This window comes from Hippoglossus hippoglossus, chromosome 16 (genome assembly GCF_009819705.1).
Source record: "Hippoglossus hippoglossus isolate fHipHip1 chromosome 16, fHipHip1.pri, whole genome shotgun sequence".
NCBI lineage: Eukaryota > Metazoa > Chordata > Actinopteri > Pleuronectiformes > Pleuronectidae > Hippoglossus > Hippoglossus hippoglossus.
The window spans coordinates 21562184-21586591 of NC_047166.1; the positions used below are offsets into that span (position 1 = coordinate 21562184).

General features: G+C 39.3%; 1 protein-coding gene and 1 long non-coding RNA gene across 2 annotated transcripts; one reads left to right on the forward strand and one right to left on the reverse strand.

Moving 5' to 3' along the window:
- Positions 1 to 1400: 1400 nt before the first annotated feature.
- On the reverse strand, positions 1401 to 24214 carry LOC117777533. Its single transcript, XR_004616626.1, has 3 exons — positions 24062 to 24214; positions 14799 to 14811; positions 1401 to 1415 (listed from the first exon to the last, which is right to left on the reverse strand). It is a non-coding gene; the product is annotated as an uncharacterized LOC117777533 (long non-coding RNA).
- Positions 20758 to 23840, forward strand: ccka (cholecystokinin a). The gene is made up of 4 exons (XM_034612377.1): positions 20758 to 20829; positions 22749 to 22828; positions 22944 to 23133; positions 23658 to 23840. The coding sequence occupies exons 2-4, from the start codon at positions 22751 to 22753 to the stop codon at positions 23795 to 23797; spliced, it is 408 nt and encodes a 135-aa protein (XP_034468268.1). The 5' UTR covers positions 20758 to 20829; positions 22749 to 22750; the 3' UTR covers positions 23798 to 23840.
- Positions 24215 to 24408: the final 194 nt, after the last annotated feature.

Sequence of the window (24408 nt, forward strand, 5' to 3'; positions counted from 1 at the left end):
TTCTCTTTCAGTGTTCTTTGGTTGAATGTCTGTCTCTATGGAGGGTCAGCTTGGTCCTGGGATACCTCCTTGACCCAGTGGAGGTGGTGGGACAGAGGAGAATGAGAGCTACACAACCATTTCTTTTGGAGAACCAGTCCCACCCCCTGCAGGACTCTATCCCAGCACTGGGCAACTCTGTCGGCGTCAGACTGTTTCACCCTGTTCTCAGTAGACCCCCATGCACCTCATATGTTTCACTCAGATTTTCAACTAATTTAACTCTGCAATAATCATTTCCTCTCTTTGCAATTTTAATATCATATATGTGCCACCCTGGTTTACTGTTTATTGTTGTTTCAATGAAAATATTTCAGTTTATTATCGTTCCTTGTGCATGTTGTATTTTCACCCATTTATCACCTTTACTGAGCGTATTTCACTATTCCCTGTTTGCCGCTGTAAGACAGCAAATTTCCCCATAGCGAACTAATAAAGGATGATCATATCCTTGGTGGAGGTAACTATTGTTAAAAACAGAATAGGTGAATGACTCACAATCAAGACCTGCAGTTTGTTTTTATATTCTGAACTAACTTAAAGTTGACCTCTGTGGTTCATGTTGCTTTTTTTCCCTATGGAAAAAGAAAAATGTTGGATCTCCGTGAGAAATCAATGACAAACACTAGAAGCAAAGTTGAATAAAAAGTATTTAACCAAAAATAAATGGTGTCAAATGGAGATTTCACATCAATTTGGTATCAATCACATGTAAACAAACTACACTTCTGTGCAATGAACAGGATTCAAGAGAGGGAGGAGAATAAAGGTCTTAATTCAGAGATGGTTTGCAGCAAACATCACATTTACACTGACAAGAGGGAACAGAACAGTTAGAGCAGTTGCTAGTTAAAATAAAACAAAGATATACAAACCAAATGCACAAATTCTACTATTTCAGTGGGAAATTCAAAGAAGGGAAGTTCAAAAAACTATTTAAGATTGCTTCGCCCATGCAGTATATGGCATTATAAATGATACTCATAATTCAATATTTACACAGCAATTACATTGATACATGTGATCTTGAATGAATGTGTGCTGGTTCTCATGCTGTGTGCTGTGGTGGAGACAGACGTCTGACAGATATTCAACTGACACTTGTGTATGGATTCTTTGTCTAATTAATCCCTCAGCTGCGTCGTATTGATGTTCAAAGAGCCCGATGTGGACAAGATTAAAACATCTTCAACAGCTCATGAGGTCCAAACAGAGAAAACTGAGAAATATGTTCAAAACAAATGTATGTGCTTTTGATCATACATTGGATGATGGAATATTTGTTCCCCCTTATATTCACCAGGTATGTAATGATGGGTATTAATGGTGTCATACATGTCCCTCTGAAGTTCTTTCTTCCTGCATTAAAAAAAAGTCTGGGAAAAAAATCTGTCATCCCATGTTCATTTTATGCCTTTGTTGGATTTACAGCATGTTACATAAGTAGATACATGCAGTCGCATATTGATTTTTTTGTGTGCTTATCATTAATGAAAAGGTCAACAGTGTTAAATGTGATTTATGATCTCACCTGTGCCACTAATGACTCTTACCCATCATGTCCCAACATTCTCACAGGAAACCATTATGGTAATAGTCACAGGAAGCAGCAGGTAGTGTGTGTAAGTTGGTGTGTGTGCTCTGCACGAGTGTGTGTTCCCATCGCTGAGCGGGTCTGTTCTTGTCAGCTGGGATTATAGATGGAGCTCATTATTCACATGTACATGCAAAGGGCAAAGATACAAATATCTCTTTTTGTGAATAATAGTGACTAATTAGTGTGTGGAGGTTGATAAGAGGCTCCTGGGTATATTTACTGACCAACATAAGATATATTGATTATCATTTGGTGATTCCTAGTCTGGACTCTTCATGTCCTAAAAGTTCTTCAATTCATTCTTCCACAGCTGCTGACTCTCTATTTATGTTTGACACTGTCTTTTCTTATGAATGTTGTAAATGATATTTTATTGAAGTGCTCTGCTGCGCGCGGCATCTATTGATCCCTCACGTGTGGCTCTTTCTGGGTTTTTATGTAATTTTTCCTCACTCTTACTGAGGGTCAGGAGCAGATGATGTCATACCTTGTTAAGCTGCATTACGTAAATTGTGATTTGTTAATATGGGCTATACAAATAAAATGTGATTGATTGACGAAACCACACCTAGATGTTCAGTATACCTCACTTACGGACTTCATCAGTTAAAGTCAGGGGAAAAGCAATATGTTGACCTTTCCAGATAATTTAAAGGTATTGTGACAGATGGGTTTCTTGTGAGGATTTTAATGATAGTGCCACAGGTTCTTTTTCCTCCAAGTTATTTAAATGCTTCCTTTTCAAACTTGTAAATGTGAAGTAATTGAATGTTTCTCCATAGTTTTCAAAGTGAAAGTTTCAGTTAAAGCAGATTTGTTGCTATGGGGATTCTTCTCATCGTCTGCCTCATTATGTAAAGCCTTACTCTTCTATCTTCTTTTCTTTTGTTGTTTTTATTTCTCATTGCATAGATGTGAAAGAAAAGATCCAGCTCAGTTAAGGGTGTTTTCACTGGCATGGGAAATCAATTCTGATTTAATACACTTAAATAAATAAACAGAACGAGCATAGCAAGAAAAAAACCATACTGCTAATCATCCGGTGTGTGTTTGGATAAAAATGTTTAGTTCAAAACCATTGTTGTGAAAGCATTTTGGTTCAAGTACAAATCAGCACAATAGCAAAGAGCAAACTCTTTTTTAATTTCCTACATATTCACCTTAGTTTCACTCCATAATTTCCCTGGGCCATACTCACTCCCCCTGCAGAGGATTGCGTTTCTCTAAAAGCAGTAAATTCTACAGAGGTACCTAACCGGATATATGATACAATAAATGTGATATTATATAAATACCATGTATGTGACCACAGTGAGCTGATGTAATCTGTGCGATAGTGAAAAATAGCTCAAGATGGTAGTGTAGCGTAACTGAACGTGGAGAGGGAGACGCATTAATGTATCTGAGTGTGTCTGCACTCGCCTGCAGAGACCAAAAGTCTATTTTTGAAGGTAATTCTGTGATGAATTGAATCTTCTGTGCTTGATTTGAAACCTGAACTGAATTAAGTGTATTGTGAGATTCGAACCTGGTGTAGATATTCTGTAATTTTCTCATCATGCCATATTATTTCATCTCTCAGTGATGTTTTGGACACTAAATAGTTGAAGCAAGTCATACATGTTAAGGCCTCAGTTGGGATATAAACTCATTAGAACACATAATGGATTTTAAAGAACAGAATTTTGCTCCTCTTGATTTAAATTAAGATACAACTGTCTTCAAGTTTCTCAAATCAGCTCATGCACGTGTAACTACTGTACCGTCTGATGTTGTATGGGCTACGTTGTTAATAGAGCAGTGTTGTGCAATAATGCATCAAACTTATAAACATCACACAGATTCGAATAAACAGTCTTGCTTAGCCTAGTATATTTATTAAGCCCAGTTGTGTTACCCGTCCTTGGAAAGGGAAAAGAGGTTGCTGTGCAGTTCGCAGTTCGGTGAAATCGTCTTGCTGGTTGTGTGACTACTGCCTTCATAGTTCTGTTGCACTGTGCAGCTCAGTTGCTGGTTGAAGTTCTCCTGCAGGACATCGCGTCACTGCTAGGAGGTTGGTAGAGCTTGCGAGGAGGTTTCCTTGGTGAGATGAGCTGGAAGCTGCAACTCTCCTCCATGAAGTTGCAGGGAAAGAGCGGTGTGCTCCTCTTGAAGAGGTGGATGGAAAGAGGCTGGACAGCCTTCTCCCCTCGGAAGGATTGTAGAAAGAGATAGAAGAGGGGGAGACCTGGCCTTATATTGGCCCGGTGACCTCACAGGTCATGGGGTCCAGAGTGACCAATGGGAGTTGCAACCTGTGTCCCTGGGGGGGTTGTCACACCTCTGTGTGACGTTGCCGCACCCTGGGAGGCCTTGCTCTGGTTTTCTCCAGGACAAAGAACATGTGCTCAAGGCTTTTGACTACCCATGTAGGCCGAAGGGTATCCACAAATTCCATGTCCCAACAGCAGCTACATGTTGGATGGATTGATAAGGAACGCTAGCTGAAATCTTCACTTGAGGGTAAAGACCTGAGACGATAATAATAAAAAACATTTAGAAAAAATATATAATATACACAAAGATTCAGAACAGCAATAGAGAGAGGGTAGTTGTCCTTACTGTGCTAATTACGATGACTAGATAGTGGTTCATGTAAAAAAAAACAGCACTAAACAACATTAACTAAAAGTGTTTTCCTGTCATTAATAGCGGAAGTGATCATGAAATAATGGGCAGGACTCCAAATGATTTCTCTGAGAATAAAGCCACAGTCAGACAATTAGTTGGTAATGGTGAATCATGATATTGTCATAGGAAATGGCAGAATAGCTGAACAACAAATATTTGCAATTTCCTGCTCAACAATAATTGGATTTATAAAACACAGACATTAAAAATGGAAAACCATTTAAAAAGCAACAACTAATGTCTTTGTCTCGTTTGCCTCTTTTTAACAAAACCAATATTGTTGGTGCATGCTTTGCTGAAGATGTAAATATGAGGCCCTTTTCCATTGGTCATTAAACCCACTAACATCTGGCTTCTGTCTGCAGTGAGAATGAATGAGAATGATACAATCCACATTTACTCCCTAGTCGAATGACTTGGTGAACATGCTAATATTGCAAAACAGTGATGTGTGCGAGCATCTCAGGTTTTGGTGCATTTGTATCATTGAAGAGACATCGGGAAGAAAAAAAAATAAAAGGCAAACTCCTCTACTGCCAATGGGAAAATAAATAAGGAGTCAGTCACCTTTTACCTGCGTATAAAAAAAACTGCATATACTTGCTAATTTATGTGTGAAAGAGGTATAAGAGTTAAATGTATGAGAGGTGGGAGGTTTTCTAAAACTTATTTTGTTATAAATCATTTTGTCAACTAGACTTGGATGTTGATGGCACAATTTCAGTGAACTCAGTTTCAGGTGAGGTCATTACATCGAACCAGTTTTTGCAGAAAGTTCTTGTTTTAGCCTCAGACTGTTGGTGGGAGACTACAGATCTTCTTTTTGCAATGTGGACAAACCGAATGTCCTGACAAAAGGCGATTCCTTATTTTAGTTCTAGACACCATCAAATGTACCTTTCCTGTTTCCTGTAGATCTGTATTTGCCAAAAAATGAATCCACAAAATGAATCCTAAAGAAAGCAATTTCCTGATTTGACGTCTTCGAGCACCATGACTATGACATTTGTGGTTTTGACTGAAGTTCTCAATTTCAAAATTTGTTGAGACAAGCCTTTGGAAGTTGGAGCAAAAAGTTAACTTTAGACCCTGGTTGTTAACCTCACTATGGTAGATATTTTTGCACTTTCATTTATGTCCATGTTTTGTTTTGTCTGTATAGTGTTCTTGCCTTATTGATTTGCTGCACAACATAAACTATATGCCTGCAGGCCACTTATAAACTCTACTAAAGTACTTTATTATTTTTTTCCAAACTTAGCCAATCTTGTTATATTCAGTATCTTATAACAGTGACTGTACGGAGTCTGCTCTCCTCCTCGGTTTCTCAGCCTGCCTCTGCCGTCCACTGTTTGTCTCGTCTAAACAATTCGGCTAATTGGTCACGAGTTATGAATGAAACAACAGTTTGACCTAAAATAACAGACGGGCTGTTACTGTTCCTCAAGGGTAATTCACAGACTATTTTACGGTCACAAAACTGAAAGACTGATGAGGTCGACAGTGTGTGTGTCTTTGTACCACTGTTGGTGTGTCAATCAGAGTGTTTCTTGTTCTTAATGAAAGAGAAGTGACTGCAGACTGTCTCAGATCCACTTAAACCTCTCTTCCTCTCACTCTAGCTTTATTTCGAACCTTCCCCGTCGTCCATTCTCACCAATCACAACCCGAGGCTGTGTGCTTCAAATCCTCTGGATTACGACTCCACAAATTAAAAACCTTGAGCAACAAACGTCAATTAGGTGTGATTGAGATAGCCTTTAGTCGACAGTGAGAGTAAGGGTCAAATGAAGTTTAACAGCTGAATTTTCTATGCCCAAGATCAAAGCCACTCAGTCGTGACAAAAATATGTAAATCTGTTTTGTTCCAGTGACCAAAAGCCAGGCGCTGTCAATTTGAGACCAGAACAGATAATATTTCTTTGTTCTTCCTTTTAAATCTTTTTTCTTCTAATGAACGAGTTGTTTCAGGCACATAAAAAGTCCAGCGCTCACTTTAAATCAATCCAACATGAAAATAATCTGTTATCCTCTGACTAAACATTTCCACTTCCGCAGTCTTAAGTAACTTTTAATGAATCATTATGAAATACACTGAATTCTCTTTGATTGCAATTGATTAAAATAGAGAAAGAAAAGGCGGGTTATTATTTAACAATGTTATTTCTCTTCATTTTAATTTACTTTTTTAGACTCTGATGTCTCAAAAACAAAAGCTGATGTTCACTCACTATAGTCTGGGGCAGCAGCTACTGATTCTTTCATTAGAATATTTTTTATAAAAAATATATAGTGTCACTATATAGTGAAAATCATCATCATCAAATCATCACCAGCAAACATCCTAAAGCTGATGTCTTCAGATGCTTATGTTGTCAAATCAGTATTTTAACAGATCTCGAAAAATATAATTTAAAATAGTTTCATTCACAGAGATGATCCTTCGGGACAGATTTGTTTTCTTTTCACATTTTATCAGTTTACAATTGCTTTAAATTTGACAAGAAAAAACTTCCAACTGCCACTGCTGAAGCCATTTTATTACAGATTCAGAACAAAGACATTCAACAAGCTGCTCCCAGGGACTGTATTTAAATGATTCTATATTCCACTTCAGGGTGTAGAGATCATTGTGGATTTACCATGTTAAGACACTTTGCATTCATGGTGATTCTGAACAGGAGAAGGACTGTGACCAGCCAAGACCAAGCATGGAGGTCATACCTAAAGACTATCAGACTAACTATATGTTCAGTTTTAATGTTTGGGGCATATTCACATTTCAGGCCTATATTTATATATAACACATTACTATTATACATTTTACTTGTTGAGTATAAAATTATAACGTTCCATGCAAAAAACAACTCAGTGGATGGACCCACAAGCAGGTGAAATAACAGGAAGACAAACCCAAACCAATAAAGAAATCAGCATGAAGGTAAAAAGTTCAAAGTAAAATACACAAGACTCTTTAGTAGATCTACACTTGAGTGACTGTGTTCACAAAGTCACATGGACAATCTGGCAAACAGGAAGTGAACCACAGGTGGTATAAATACAAGTTTGTCCGATTGGATAGTTGAAAACAAGTGAAAAGACAAGCTGCTGAACAATAGCAGGAAGCAGAACCAACTGAAATACATGAGGAGAAGACTTGACAAAATTAAATAGGGAGGCCAATAGCAAAAAGTCACAAAAGGACCACAGGAGGTGGATCATTACAATAATTTTAATGTAGTAAGGAATAGGACATTCCTGTTATTTTATAAAACCTGTTTATTCATTGAATTCACAGAAATGTGCTTCATCGTGATATGTGGCTGGATATGAAATTGTCCTTATTGGGATATAAAAAAAACTCACACACATGAAGTTTAAATCATGTCATTATTTCATTAAACTTCAAAAGAGGAGAGTTCAACTCTTCAAAGTTCAGAGACTTCAGATTCTTCATTTAATGAGTTGAGTGAACTGTCAGAAGTTCATCGATTCAACTCATCATTTCAAGCCAAAAGACGTCAAGTTATGACGACTCATGTTTATAAGTTCCAAAGAGAATGACTAAAATGTCTTAAACGTTGACTTAACCTGCATATTTAGGTTAAGTTAAAGAAGAAAGATGAGTTGATTCATTAATACAAATCTCCATTGTGTTTTACAGCAGAGGGAACATTGACGATTTAGTGAATAAGACAATAATTAAAAAGTTAAAAATAATTTTGCCCCATGTAGAACCATGCCATCCTCAAAAAAGATGTGTCTTTAAAACCACAACTTGTTATGTTCTCATTAAAAAGTAATATCATGTGCAGGTATAGGTGTTTCCTTTAACCTAGCTGTAAATTCATATATAAACATGAGAGAAAGTGATTATATGTATATACATATAGTTAATGTAAATGTTTAATAATAAGAGATACTGCTTTTCTCTATTGAAACATGCTAACACCCATTTCTGTCTATAAATATAATCTTATTGTGACATCACAGATGCTGACAGCAAAATTGGAGGCTAAATGCTGAATGAAAAACCATGACCCCATGAAATATCAGGCAGATCATGAGAGAGTGGGATCATTGAGAGGAATATTCGGGCTGCTGCTTATCCAGCTGCTCTCTATCAAATTACATAGAGAACAGAGTAACAATAGGTTGTTGATCCAGTGATTCGCATGCGACGGTCGTCTGCATTATGACGACCGATCACCAAACCCACACTAATGACAACACTGTTTGATTTCTGTCTGTGTGTGTGGGTATAAAATAAATAATTGTCCACAGAATGTACGTGCATGAGCATATCTCAGCCTCATGGTTATGCAAAGGTCATAATGTTTGCGTGTGACTGTGCACTTCTCTAAATGTAAGGCACCTCAAGCACAGTAAATAGGAGTGTGCTGCATAATCTGTGTATCTGTGTTTGATGCATGTGTGTGAAGCAGAGATCATTATGGTGCAGCTCTGTGAATTTAATGAACATATGCAGTGGAACAGCCAACATGTTGCTCATTTCAATGGCAACTCAATTCCCCCCTGTGTGTGCATGTGTGTCTGAACCACACAGTGAAAGTAGCTGTTCATCACTTCTATGTTTCTCCTGTGCAGACCCTGCTCTTCAGTCACAGGCTGGAGACATGAGCAGGACATCTCATTGAACAAGGTGCATTCAATGAATTTGCGAGTGCTGATACTCATTGCTGCATTGAAACATATAAAAAACTAAAAAAGAACACAATAAAATAAACAATATAAGATACAAATAATGTATGACACTAACGTACAGACCTAAATTGGCTGTGATATGGAAAGAAAAGCATTTACATTGTATAAAACATGAATAATGATATGGGAACATAAGTCTGAATATTAAAAAGAAGAAATAAAGAAAGGGCTAAATGTTAATCTTATTTCTGTTTAAGTTAACATAAAATGTTTTCTTTAATTTGATAGTCTGCAGACTGTGGGTGTAAAAACATCTGTACTAGTTTCAGTGCCTCACAGGCAGACAGCAGAGATATGCATGCTGTGGAGAGCAGAATAATTCCAACCTCATTATAGAAATTCAATCACTACATGAAGAATTTCTAGCAAGTGCAGAATCATTTTGTATTTGTCCTGTGTGGCCCATATAAAATTGATGCTCATTCAGTACATGACACCCATGCTCAGCTATGTCTTGCTACTGTTTCACTGCCTTCTCCCTCAGTCAGCCTTGTAATGTGATTTACAGTTCCAGTTTATTAGCTGGGTGGCACGGTGGTTAGTGCTGTCGCAAGAAGGGTCTTGGTTAAAATTATTTCTGTAGAGTTCTTTCTGTGTGGAGTTTGTCTGCATGGATTTTATCTGGCTTCCTCTCACAGGTCAAATTCAACAATGCCAATTATAGAACAGTTTTATGTGTCACGGAATCCAATGTACACTTTAATTTATTTTTATTTTATAGTTAAAATTTAACTAAATCTTTTGGGGGAATCCCTCTTTATAAGGTTGTGTCCACCAATTATGCTGTTCCCTTTCTATTGTTGTACCCCATGAACATGACAGTTCGGTTATTCAAGTTATTCAACGTTAGCTTCTCTGCTTTTGTGTTTTTAAGTTTACCCGTTAGTTGAATGTTATAGTATCATACTTTAATGTAGCTCACATATGTAAAGAAATGTAACGGAGGATTTGTATAGAGATCTCCTCAAAGACATTCATTGTCAGATCTTTCCATCAAATAAATCCCAATGCAAACATTGCTAGACTCCAACGGTTACAAAAAAAAACAGGGTCATTTGGAGAATCTAGATTGACCGTAGGTAATGACTTGGCTCCATACATTGTACCTGCGAGATGCTGACGATGTCCAGGATGTACCTCACCTCTCGCCCAATGTCAGCTCCAGCTCCCCTGCAACCCCTTTGAGAATAAGTGAGGATGGGTGGAGATTATTAGATCCATCTACTGTAGGTACATCTAAAAAACTGACAGCTGGATGTATATGAGTTGAGCGTTTCTTACAACCTGTAATCGAAAAGCCTCACAAAAGCCAAACTCACACACAGATGCAAAGCACTGATGCAAATGTCCCTGGTGATTGTCTTGTTGAAATGTGTTCTGCTACACAACTCGAGTCCACTGACATGACATCAGCCTATGAGTCTAACAAAGTGCAGCTATAACCTTGGAGCAGTGCCTCACATGGTGATGTGTCTCACTCTCCCTCCCTTCGGCTGGTCTTTAAGGTGTCATCCTTTCATTTCCCCTCTTCAGTCCATCTTTTGAACGGTTTATGTTTTTTATCACCTCTTTATTGGTGCCTTACTGCCTGGAGGATCACACACACACACACACACACACACACACACACACACACACACCACACACACACACACACACACACACACACAGTTCCAGGTCCATATCTAGGAGCAGTGACACCTCATACACCCTGTGGGAGGTGAGCAATATAGCCAGTCCCTGCTGGTTAATCACAGGATGGAGTGTATTCTCCTGAATCGCTCTCTCCAACCTCTTTCAGTGGGTGTTGGGATTTGAATTGATTTCACACCCATAGAGAGCAATAAAGACATATAGAGAGCTGTGAATAACTGTGTGTGTGTGTGTGTGTGTGTGTGTGTGTGTGTGTGTGTGTGTGTGTGTGTGTGTGTGTGTGTGTGTGTGTGAGTCAGTCCTGGCTGTTATTTCATTATCCATGTGATGATGGATCACATACTGACCATCTTACAGAAATCTACTGTATAGTGTAGTGTTGCTACCAGGCTCCCTGTAGTAATCATTTCATCATAGAAAAATGTACTATCATACTTAACAGGAATAAAAAAGAGAGATTGCGTTGATGAGATTAGAAAAATCCAACTGGTCTTTTAATGAGATTTTACCCCCCCCCCCCAAAAAAAGGAAATTATAACACATAGTTAGTTACAGTTTACTTAAACCTCTTTTACATCGAAATTTACATGTATACGCAAGTTTTTAAACAGGAGTAAACCTGTCGAAAAAGGTGATTGGTTTCTTTCCCATTGCCAGGAGAGGAGTTTGCCTCTCTGTTTCGCTCCGGTGAGTCGTGTTCAGCGTCAACTTCCAAACTGAGAAGCTCTCACACCTTGCTGTCCTGCCAGTGTTGCATTTCATGAAGAATAAAAAAATGACTCTTGCAAATTGTTTTCAAGATGTAAAAGGCAATACAAACATTCTCGACTATTTACATGTCAATTACGTCATAACGTCCTGCATAAAAGTGCAGTGTGCATAAAGAAAAAAAAATCTTTGTGTCTTAACCCGGGTGTCTCGCTTCCATCACTGCCGATTGCAGCCAGAGTTATTAAAACCCTGCGTCTATTCTGAAGTTATTTGACCAGGAAGTGAATGATGATTGTATCCACTGTCATTGCAGACAAAAAAGCCAGATGTCAGTGGATGTTAATTGTTTTTTTGATCAGTTTAAAAGTTAGATTTATTAACATATACAGGTTGGTAAGTGATGCCTTCCTGCACATTCCCTGCCAGCATCAGTGCCGTGCTGACAACACAAACCAGTAGGTGCAGTATGTTTCTGCTGAACCTGCCAATACCTTTTTATTTCCATATTAAGCGAAAACCCTTGACATCATACATAATTTCTGCTTATCTATTCTGTTACCTCCATGATTGAGTCTTGCTACCTGTCTTGTTTGCCATACTGTATAACTGAGAAGTTGCATTTGTGTGTGTGTGTGTGTGTGTGTGTGTGTGTGTGTGTGTGTGTGTGTGTGTGTGTGTGTGTGTGTGTGTGTGTGTGTGTGTGTGTGTGTGTGTGTGTGTGTGTGTGTCTGTGTGTCTGTGTGTGTGTGTGTGTGCAGCCTCACACATCTTCATTCAACCAGCCGGTGACAGACTGCCTCTGGCTGGCAATAAAACTGTCAAAACACTAACTGTCAAAAAGAGAGGAAAGCAAACACTGTAAATACAACAGGCTGCTGAGTACAGAAATTAACATAAACAGTCAAATCAGAGCATGAAGGCTGACACTGATGTTGTTGGCATTGATGATTATATTATTATTACTAACCCTAATTTGCAGACAAAAAATAAAAAGTTTAAAGAGATCAGCTTTGTAACGACAATTACTGACAAACGTTAATTTGTTTGTTTGTTCGAAAGAGTCCGAAGAGCTACAAAGTTGCGTGGATGTGAAAGGAAGAGAGTTGGACGGCTGTTGTCACAGGCACAAGGAGACGACCGCTCTACTGCTGCTGGACCACAATAAGGACTCTGAGCCATTTCCCAGAGGATTGTGGGAAAAATCTTGTCACATTGTAGATGCTGTAGATAAATGTAGATTTAGACCTGAGAAGAGCTGCCTCAATGTTAACGATTACCTGGATTGACTGCACCCAGATGAGACACCAGAGATGGGATGTGAACCCAAAGCCGTGAAATGGATGCTTTTACCTTTGTTGTCCCTGAATCAGGCAACTTCATGTCAAGATCACTGTTTCTCATTAACTCTACAATCACTGCAATCTCAAGCCAAGACAGAATGCATTTTACCCCCTCACTAAAGGCAGCCATGTTACACTCCTTCTTCTTCCAGTCGCTTTATTCACTAATGGTTGAATATAAAAGATGTTCTGACCACATCTCACATTTCCTGAAAACACTTTATCATGTTGTATAATGTTTTCCGTGTGAAATTATAACTAAAGTAGACTATGCCATCACAGTCACTGGTATTCTAATGGATACTGATACTTTTACTGAAAATGTGTATTCCTGCATATGACAACTCTGATTTGATGCATACTTCTTTACTTCAGTGCTGGAGAGAGACAGAGGGAGCAGCCAAGTCCAGTAACATTATTTCCTCTGAGAAACAGGAGCAATATCACAAACTAACACCTGAGGACCATGAGTCAGGGGGAAACAATCAGGTCAGGGGGAAACAAAACTACTATGGCAAATGTCAGATGTGGTTTGCAGCTTCTTTTACTTTCAGACTAAAACTTCATGGACCTTTTTTTTTGTTTTGTATGACAATAAAAATAATTCTTGTTTTACTCAATGTAACTTTTATTCTACTTTTCAGCATGGAAACAGCCTTACTGCAGACCATTAATGCAAATTTGATTCAGGGAGCATTACTTTCCCAGACACCTAATAAGGAATGCACAATTACAGTAATGTACAATTTCCAAGCCTGAATATTAGGTTCAATTTCCATGGATCATAGAGTCTCAGCTCTAACGCGCCACTGTGCCTCTGCAGCCTCACAGCTGCCGGCAAATAGTGTGAACAACTGTGCTCTTAAATTAAATAGAGCTGCACCAAATCTCACACAACCATTTCCCTAAAAATGCCAGATTTTTTTTATTAACATCCATGAATTGATCCTTAGGAAAATAGTGAAAATGTAAAAAAAAAAAAGAAGTAAAAAAACACGAACGATTTGAAAGGAAATGATATAAAAGAAATTCTGGAGCCGGATCCGTACCAAACTTTTATGGGATCTTTCCTGAAGCATACCATGTCTTTCAAGTTTTGTAGTGATCCTTTAAGTACTTTTTGTATACAATCATAAAAACTTACAAACAAACCAACACTTGAATGGCATTCAGTAGAGAGCATACCTCCAAGGCCAACGTCAACACCAAAGCCCATTAGTTCCCTTATTAAACCATATTTTAATTCACCAGATGCAGACTTTTATTCATATCTGCACAACATTGTACACTGTCATGGATCTCAGTCCCATAAACTTGCCTGCTTTTTAAAATCAACATCCATAAATTATTCTCTGTAAAATCAACGAAAAACATCTTATCTCACAATGTGAAAGTGGAAAAATTAACTGGATGTGCCAAGTTTGGTAGTTTTTTGTGTAATCTTGCTTACAAACAAACCACTAAACAGACTGGGGTGAAAACATAACCTCCTTGTGGAGGTAATGAGTATTTGACATTAGAGTTTTGTTCAACTAGTTGTTTATCACAAAAAAGCTATGAGAGACTGCAAGAATCGTTCTTGTGACACAGTATTATCAAGATCCAAGCTAAATACAACAAGACTGCTTGATATACAATATGTCTACTCAGATACTCCATCATCATACTCACCATTATTGACAATAATTCCTCAATTCATTTGCCTTACATTATGCTACAAACTGTTTATTCTAACCAGTATACTAAATACTCTTATTTGTCTGTTCTCCATTACAATTGCATTGATGTGTTCAGTTACACGCGGCATCTATTGCACTTCTGTCCGTCCTGGGAGAGGGATCCCTCACACGTGGCTCTCTCTGAGGTTTCTACGTTCTTTTTCAACTGTTAAACGTTTTTTTTGGTCGTTTTTCATTACTCTTGTTGAGGGTTAAGAACAGAGGATGACACACCTTGTTACTGTAAGCCCTGTGAGACATATTGTGATTTGTGAATATGGGCTATACAAATAAAATTTGATTGAGGGATTGATTGAAGGTCCTTGGGTTTAAACAGTTACAGACTAAAACAATCTGCCTCACATTATTTACTGCTATAAATTACTTGGTAACTGTTTTCAGAAGTGATAGATATGCTTTTTTGAACGATCTGATTCATGTTTATACCGTCCTCATCCTTTTGCCGCTGCCTACTTGTCCTCGTCTCTGCCCCCGGCCTTCCGTTCATCTCTGACAATACAGAGTGAGAATGCTGATTAGAGCAGAAAAGAGGGTCCATCTACTGAAGAGGTTTCTGACTCTCACAACACAACAATGCAATCAACTCAAGTGCTGTGAGTCACTGGTGTGAGGGGTGGAGAGAGGGAGAATGGACATGAATGCATTCCTTGAAAATCTGTGTGTGTGCATGTGCGGCTCCTCTGATGACAGCAGTGATGTCACTGTGAGCCATAGACACTTGTGTTACGCCTTGTTGGATATTTTCAGACTAAAAGTGACCAGCTGTAAATTCCAGTGGAGGTAACTACATCTCCATGCCAACACAAGTGGACTTTTTTTTGGTCAGTATTTGTCAGTTTACTGATGAATTTCACAATTTGGAAAATTATTAGTTGAAATTGGACTTGTTTTTCTGAAGGAATCCTGGAAATGCTAGCAAGAGCAGGCCTAACTAAACCAAAAAAATACAACCCATACATCCCAGCCCCTCCCATCGATGCTCTTTTTAAAGCCACGCCCATATGAACGTGCACTACCTGAGAGTGGCTGATCTAGGATTTAAAAAAAATCAGGAGTCGTAAAGGAGCCACAATTTACACAGAGGGGCCAATTTATGTCCAACATCCATGGACAATTCCCATTGAAGTCATTCCTTGTTTACTGTTAGCTTGATAACTTCATTGAATATATTTTCGAAAGTGACGTACAGAGGTTTCCAACAAATAAGACAAAGTTGTTTCAGAAACAACTTACCAACCCAACCTTGTGTACCAGTTTCCCTGGGTTCACAGTTTCCTGTTTATTTTTGAAATGATGCTCCTTGTTTGTCTGTAGCTTAACTTCCTGTCTTTGTCCTGTTTCCCGCCCTTGTGGTCGTCTGTACCTGTTCCTCATGTGTTTCACCTGTGGTCAATCCTCCCTGCTGCCTCCTTGTGTATATAAGACTTATTTACTTACTTTGTCCGGTTTCCTTGTCAACTTGTCCCTCTGATTTCTCTTGTCCTGATCACTGGTGGTCTTCTGCTGTCCCCTGGTCCCTTGTGTTTCTTGTTGACTCACGTTTAGTTTTTTTGGACTTGTTTTGGAATTGTTTTGTTCAACCATCTTTCCTGTTGTACCTTTTGTAAACTTATATTGATTTTTCCGGTATTAAAGGACACCTTTTGATATTTACCTTCACCTGACTCCTGCGTTTGGGTCCTCCTGTTCTCCTCCTTCGTGATACATGTTTCATCCTGTTCATGTCTAGGTCAGTTTTCAGATTTCTATTACCTGAGTTTCCTTGTGCCAATCAACCAGCAACAGAGGACTGAGAGTCCTTTCACTATAAATTATATTTATAAATTAACCTGGCTTGTCAAATGTGACAAAAGTATATGTAAGATATCATGAAGAGACATTTTTTAATTAAATTTTATTATAGATATACAGCACACACTGGAACATAATAATATTTAATACTTTTATTCGTAATTTATTTCACCCAGCAGAAACTGTTTTATGAGGCTTACAGTTGGCTTACAGGGAGGAGAGTGGATTAGTCGACGTCCAGTCATTTGTTCACATGTCTGTTTGCCAAAAGCACGTTGGATATCAGAGACTCTGTGGATTAGATTTTGTCACATGGTGAAACAGGTAAAACTAAAATATTCCCCAGAATAGATGCAGACATGGGTTAGGTTTGGGAAAAAAATATTTCCTTAAATCTTGTATCTGTGTACTGAGCAAATGGTAACATTCATGGGATTGGTTTTCCATCGCTTATTGGCACAATGATGTGATGACATATTGTCCCTGTGTTGGTCAATTAACCTTGTTAACCCGTAGACGCCCAGTTTGGGAGACAAGGGAGGTCAGATTGACCTCAGGTCTCTCCTCTGAAAGCCAGAGGTAGTGGGAGCCAGGGAGTAGCCCACCTAATATTGGTAGAGTAACAAACGCCACACTTCAAAATACTATAAACAACAATTCATTCATAACACTGTGAATACTTTCATTGACAGATTTCTTCTGGGCTTTGTGAAATTGTTAAAATAACATTCATTTTTGTTTTTTAAGGTTATATACATATTTGTCAGCATATAGATTTGGGGGAGTTCGCCCAAGGCACCATAGAAGCAAGTTGGACCACTGTCACTGCACATCCGGGAGGAGCAGGTGTCATTCATCTGATATTATTCATGAGGTTCAGTGCATCCCACTGGCCAATCAGGTGATTTGAAAATGGGAAGTTAGACAGGTGCTGATGACAGCGTGTAGGACAAAGCCCCATCAATAGTGCCACAGCTGCCAATGACAGTGTTAGGAAACAGGCTAATGTTAACCTCATTATCATGGTGGAGTGGAGCTAAAACACATGCAGGACAGACCCAGAGAGTCCTCACAGAGTCACAAACACACACACACACACACACACACACACACACACACACACACACACACACACACACACACACACACACACACACACACAGGGAAAGTGAGGCATTATTAGAAATGACATGATGAGGGAAGTGACTTACATCATTACTTATTTCGCTCTGGTTTCATTATGTGACATTTTTCACTACAAATATCAGAGAAGGCCCAGAAGCCTGTTGTCTGTCACTCTTGAGAATGTCGTAATAGTGCAACACAGAGAAAAAAAACATAAGTCGCTGTCAAGTGGTGACAGTAATTTCAATCCATGCAGATTCACCACAATGTGTTTTAAAGGGCCGGCTCCATCCCTCATTGTAAAAGCATTTATCTAAACTCATATCATATTTTTAAGGTCTCAACCTCAATATGTTATGACTTGGCACTTAATATTGATTTAAGTATATCCCTACCAGCCACTTACCTTTTATTCTTTATTTGTGTTTATTGCCATGCTAAGCACTTTGTAACCTTGTTTAGATAAGTGCCATACAAATAAAGTTATTATTAATATTGTAACCTATAACATCTTCCTTTTTTTCTTTCATATTTCTATCATTGGAACTGTAGACAATCAGGTATAGGATTGTATGAATTTACAGCGGATCACAGGAAGTTTGTAAAGAGAGTTTCTATGGTGAGAGAAATGTACTGTGAATTGAAAATGTCTCTAAGTGTTGTTTCTATAAACAATGATGAAGGAGACCTACGTATTATAACTTTAATACTTTGAGTCTGAATGGCAGCAAACGTCTGCTCAACAGGTCTCAGGTCTTGAACTATACAAAGTAGGAGAATGAAAAGTTCTTTTCTGAAACGTCCTGTGACCTCGTCAGATGCTGAACATCAGAAGAATTTTTATAGATTCACACAAAAAAACAGAAATGAAAGGAATAAGAGCTTCATTCTGTGAGGTACAGGTAGCACAGTTGTATGTCTGTACTCTGTATGACTGCTGTATATTACCAGCTCATTCAGGCAGAGATCAGGGGAACACATGAGTTGATCAAATATATTTGTCCTCAAACAGAATCATAGTTTGCAGCCATCTTAAATGACACAAATGAATGAGTTGATGTTGAGTAATTGCTGCTGTAGCTTCAGCAGTGAGTTAAAAGCCAGTCCTGATGTTTCTGAACCTTTTAAAAACCACTTCATGTCGTTACGCCCGTGTGCGGCTCGTACCTTTTTAATGTATGAATGCCATCCAGCCTTTGTCCACAAAACACACTAATGCTGTTACTTTCACTCTCTGACAAAACCTGTACTTTCTGAGTTCCACAGATTTTGATCGTGCACAAAGAGAAGAAAAAAAACGAATGTCATTCAAGACTTTCTTTTATTTAACGTTGGCCTTGCTACTGGTGGTGCATTCCAACATTTTTACTTCAGGGCCTTTCAGGATACTTTTCAACAAACTGCTCCTTTATGGGCTAATTAAACTGTTCTACCTCTCCCTTTACTGTGTATAAGCAATATTTAAAAAATCAACTGTATTTGCTAACACTCATCATGACCAGAGGCTTTGCAACAGGGTAGAGAAAGAGGGAAATTGCCCGTGTGGGCCCCTGTGAAGGGTGATTATAATAGTCCACAGCAACGTCAATTTTTGAGAACCCCATTAAATTCTATGATCGGCTACATACAGGAGACTGCTACAACAACATGGTCGGAAAACCTCTAATGATGCCCCATAACTTCCTGCCAAAAGCTTTGTAATTCTAGGGGTTTGGTTAAAGACTAGAAGGGTAAGTTTGTGTGTATGATGAGCCTGGGATGGTGGTGGGGGTTTCTTTATCATAATTTTGATAATAAAATAATTGTTTTAAGATTGGAATGATGTGCTATCATGTGTTTCAACGGTTTGGTTCTTTGTAGGGCCCTCGAGGTCCCCTTTGCCTTGGCCCCACAAAAGTCCCTTGAAACTTCCCTGACCATTACAAAGCAAAAATAAAAGTTAGATCAATAATTTTCACGGGACGAAGCTTGAACACATTCACTACTGATTGATACATGTACATTCCTGGATTTTTTTTCAATCTGTCACAAGAACGGTTCACCTTATCTACTTAACACTCGGCATGTGTATTGTTAAAGGCTGAACTCACCGGCGGAAGTGACATTGTTGATTATGACAACAAGCGTGTTCACGACAACGGCAAAAAACAACAGACTTTCTTCTTCTGCAAACTGAGCCGAGCTGAACAGGTGAACAGCTCTTCTCTTTACTTGCTGCAGGTCCGTCTTACAGCTTCAGAAAGAAAGCTGCATCCATCCTCACCTCAGGCCAAACAAACAGGCCGGTTTAGAACAATGATGTATGTTAATCACTTAATGACAGCACCCTCTGTTTGATTGATTACTTTGGTGATTAAATTGACAACAGGAACTGTTCTAGTTGTACTGTATTAGTTCTATTAAAAGGGAAACAATCATAGATGTGATGAGTCCCAGCAGCTGCCCATCCTGTCAGAACTGCATCAGTGATCATTTGAAAAGCAACAGGGTATTTCCTCATCAAACTGTCCCACCGAAACAAGGTCCCTGGTTCTGATCAACCAGAAGTAATACCACCCTCCCTGAGATGAACTGCATGCTGCCTCTGGTTGTCTAAGAAGAAAGACTAATCTACATATATGATTTCACAATAATCATACATAACACAAGACCTGACTTGTCCCCATTCCCCATTGCACACTCTGTGTGCGTGTGTGTGTGTGTGTGTGTGTGTGTGTGTGTGTGTGTGTGTGTGTGTGTGTGTGTGTGTGTGTGTGTGTGTGTGTGTATGGTCACTTAAATGCTCAGACCATACACAGCCTTTGACTCAGATGCACAGAGATACATTCTACTCAGTGTTAAAGAGCTTTTTCAGCTTCTCTTCACAGGAAACCACAGATTCAAACCAACTGAGATGGTGTGTGCGTGTGTGCGTGTGTGTGTGTGTGTGTGTGTGTGTGTGTGTGTGTGTGTGTGTGTGTGTGTGTGTGTGCGTGTGTGTGCGTGTGTGCGTGCGTGTGTGTGTGTGTGTTCCTATCTTTATTTTTGATACAGGTGAGGAAAAGGGCCACACAATTAAAGCTGCCACCTCTGTCCAAACCCTTTTCCAGCTTTTTTTTAAACAATTTGGTGTGTGTGTGTGTGTGTGTGTGTGTGTGTGTGTGTGTGTGTGTGTGTGTGTGTGTGTGTGTGTGTGTGTGTGTAGGTGTGTGTGTGTGTGTGTGTGTGTGTGTTCATGTGTGCGTCTGCTGCTTGTGTGCATGTTTGCATCCACTGTTGCGTCAATGGCATCAGTTTCTGCGCTAGCAGCTGGCCCCTCCCCTCTGTCCTGACTCCTCCTCCCTCCTGTGTGTCAGTATAAAGTATGGTCTCCTTTCTCTCTCCCTCAGTCACGGCCTCAACACTGGACGAGCAAAGCTCAGCATCCTCAGCCTCTCCTGGTCCACACCAACAACCGCAGGTAAGAACTGAACTGAACTGATGCTGCATTGTGTGTCGTTAAGAAACTTAAGTGTTTGTCTGTTTCAGTCGCTTATATTACAAATTTATTACAATGTATTTTTGTGTCCCCCCCCAAACTTGTATGTTTCATCTCTGAACTTGAGTGGAAGGATTATACATGTGGGAATTTGTTTTTCAAAGTTAATTTAATTCAAACAGGCCTATCATTGTGTTGTATCTATTTTCATCACTATTTGTAGCTCAGGAAGTTGCAGCTTATACAAGTAGAAAGTAAAATACAGATAAAAATGACTAAAACTAAAGATCTTTTTTTTTCTTTAGTGTGAGGAGGAGGAGGAGAGGGCTCTCACAGACATTACAATACCACACCATTACCAGCTCATTGAATAATGAATGAGAGACAATAACCAGCTGCTAACAGGAATTATATTAACATCGACAGAATGACTGTTTATGGCATCACTGTCCATTTCAACAAGCAGTATTCAAATGGCCTGTCTGTGCTAATTCCTCACAGATATAAATTCTACATATCAGTTTGTTTTAAAATACAGTTTTATTCCAAGATGCTTCACTGTGTGTCTGTCGTATTCTGATGTATGTCATGTTCATCATCATCATTAGATTGTTCAGCAAACTGAGCAAACTCTGATTTAGAGGAAGAACATTATCCAGGAGACTGAGGGTTGAATATGTCTTTGTTTGAAACACACATGTTTATCAGTTTCAAGTCTGGGTATTCTCAATTAATGTTATTAAATTCACTTCAGTGAATAAGTGGAAGTCCTCACAAAGAAGGTTTTCCACATAAAATCTAGATTTCGCGGCACTTCTCTGAGTTGAGATCATCATGACACGATCCAGAGTGTTTGATTAAGTGCAGCAAAAGGTCCATCACTTCACTCTGTGAAGAAATAGAGAGACAAACAAGCAAAAAGAAAAGAGAGAGAGAGAGAGACTGAACCAAGACAAAAGAGATTCCTGCTGTAAGAGAAAGACAGACAGAGCAACTGGGGTTTTGAATAATTGGAGTGACCGCTGTTGATTAACTGGATGAATGTTCTGATACAGAGCGTAAATCACCACAACTAATGCTACAGCTAATATACTGTACCAGACTCAAAAATACAGCATTAACACATCAGGCACAATATTCAGTCTGATAAATGTCATATCGTGTCATCTTGTTTTGCTTTTTGAACATCTACCTTTTATGTGGAGCTGCTCTTTCATAGAAAAGCTCCCAGTATTGTGGAATCTCCAAGCAGATTGTTTTAGCGTTTATTGAAGCCAATAAAGAAAAATCATGAATCAATAATTAAAGTCATTATTTTTTATTCTCTCAGTGCAATCGTTAATTTCACCTCGCCCTTGTTAAAAAAAAACAGCACTCGGAGCAAAATGAAGATTTAGAAATAATTGGTGTGTTTCCTTTGGGATTCTGCAAATGCTGACAGGGTGAATTCATCTCAACTACATACCCCGCACCCCCTGTGTGTGTGTGTGTGTGTGTGTGTGTGTGTGTGTGTGTGTGTGTGTGTGTGTGTGTGTGTGTGTGTGTGTGTGTGTGTGTGTGTGTGTGTGTGTGTGTGTGTGTGTGTGTGTGCTTTTGCAGCTCAGTGAAATAGTGAGTTAGTGTGCGAGCTTCCCAAAATCATGTTGCCCTGAGGTTCCAGCTGAACCATCAGAGGTTCATCACTTCCTCCACCACCGTGTTTCAATCAACGTGAAATTATTTATTTCTACTTCCTGCAAAACTCTCATTACCTCTCATTTCCCCCTCCATCAAAAACATCCCTTTAACAAACTGGAGGGAGAGAGGAAAGGAAAAGAGTAAAGAGCAGGAGATCTAACAGGAAAATGAGTCCATGAGTGGTTTTATTTAGATTGTTTTGTGTTGTCTCCTCTTCTCCCCAGTCATGAATGTAGGTATCTGTGTGTGTGTTCTACTGGCTGCTCTGTCCAGCGGTTCCCTGAGTCTGCCCTCACAGTCCATCGTAAGACACAAACTTACAAAATACATTCATCTACACTGGATTTTTATCATGTAAACTGCTCTAAAACAATATTGATTACAAATCTTGTTTTTTGTTTGTTTTTTATGTTCATTAGCCCCAGAGAGCTGAGGGTGAGGCTCTCCTGTCAGACAGCCTGCCCTCCCCCTCACCCAACCACACGCGTCAGGTCCGCTCAGCTCCAGCGCCCCCCTCAGGGCAGCTCGCCAACTACAACCAACCCCAGGAGGACACAGACCCTAGAAACGGCCTGAGCCAGCTACTGGCCAGACTCATCTCCAGGAAAGGTGAGCAGTGTGATGTCCAGTATCTCAGAGACGGATCGACGGAGTAACTGGAGCAAAGTCTGTCCCTTCAGTCGTCTCATTACGCACAGATCACTCGACTCATCTCAGTTTGCCCACGGCCATGTTGTTTCGCCATCCTTCTATAATCTGTTGTCTGTCATGCTGTGCCTGAGTCCCACCATCTGGCATTTCCCACCTCCCTCAAGCTTCCTCTCTCCTCCCTTCATTTTTCCATACTTCATCCTCATTCCCTCCCTCCCCACTGCTCCCACTATCCTTCCCTCCTTCACTCACCTCCCTGTTTCCTGACCTCACCCTCCGCTCCCTCTGTCACTGTGTATCTGTGTTTCTTTCTCCAGTCAACACTGTGTGACTGCCCGCTGAGCTCACTCATCTAACAGGACACATAAAGATGGGAATAGAAACAGAACAAGTCAGCAGGGTTAAAACATAATGATACAGTGTGTATATTGCACTCATGTATTGGTCAAGCAGAATGACATCTTCCCATTTCTTTCCTCCAGGCTCTCCCCACCAGGCCAGATCCTCCCTCACCAGCAGAGCCAGTGGTCTGTCCCCGGCCCACAGGATAAAGGACAGAGATTATCTCGGCTGGATGGACTTTGGGAGACGCAGTGCAGAGGAGTACGAATACTCCTCCTAAAGGCATGGCTCGCTTCTACCGAAAAATCAGAGTTACAAAAAAACAACAACCCTAAACCGCCAATAAAAGTTTGCAGAAATAATGAGCCCTTTTCACACTGCACTGACTGTAACCCAGGGCTGAGGTGACTGGATCGGAGTGTGAAGATGCTATATAATGATGTGGTTTAACACAAATGATGTGCTGGTTAAAAGGAAAAATATCACCAGACATTGACCTTTAACACTAAAAACAGCATTTATTTGTATTTAAAGCTCAACAGACATTTGCTATCAAGTCTTAATACTAATATGGTATTATAGTAATTAATAATATTTTTAAGAATAATATACTTGCAATAGACACCTAACATTTGGATGGTATGAGAACTAATTATCAATCAAGCAATTTGCTTTAAAATTGAGTTTCAGCCTCATTTCAGGGAGATTAATTAATGTGTTAAGGCTCAAATTTATGCCACTTAAATACGTGAACATGTCTCATTTTACTGACGATCCTGATTGTATCCGAGGCCTTTTATTGGACCTAAATGAGCAACTAAATTGTCTTTGGCAAAATTAGGCAAAAGTGCAGATTTATGTCTGTATCTTTGATTGCAGCTCAGTTCACTT

Excerpts from the sequence above, each read along its gene's own strand:
- ccka (XM_034612377.1), top strand. The coding sequence starts at position 22,751 with ATGAATGTAGGTATCTGTGTGTGTGTTCTACTGGCTGCTCTGTCCAGC. Across the intron at positions 22,829-22,943 it reads GTCTGCCCTCACAGTCCATC|CCCCAGAGAGCTGAGGGTGA; the intron begins GTAAGACACAAA and ends TATGTTCATTAG. Across the intron at positions 23,134-23,657 it reads CAGACTCATCTCCAGGAAAG|GCTCTCCCCACCAGGCCAGA; the intron begins GTGAGCAGTGTG and ends TCTTTCCTCCAG.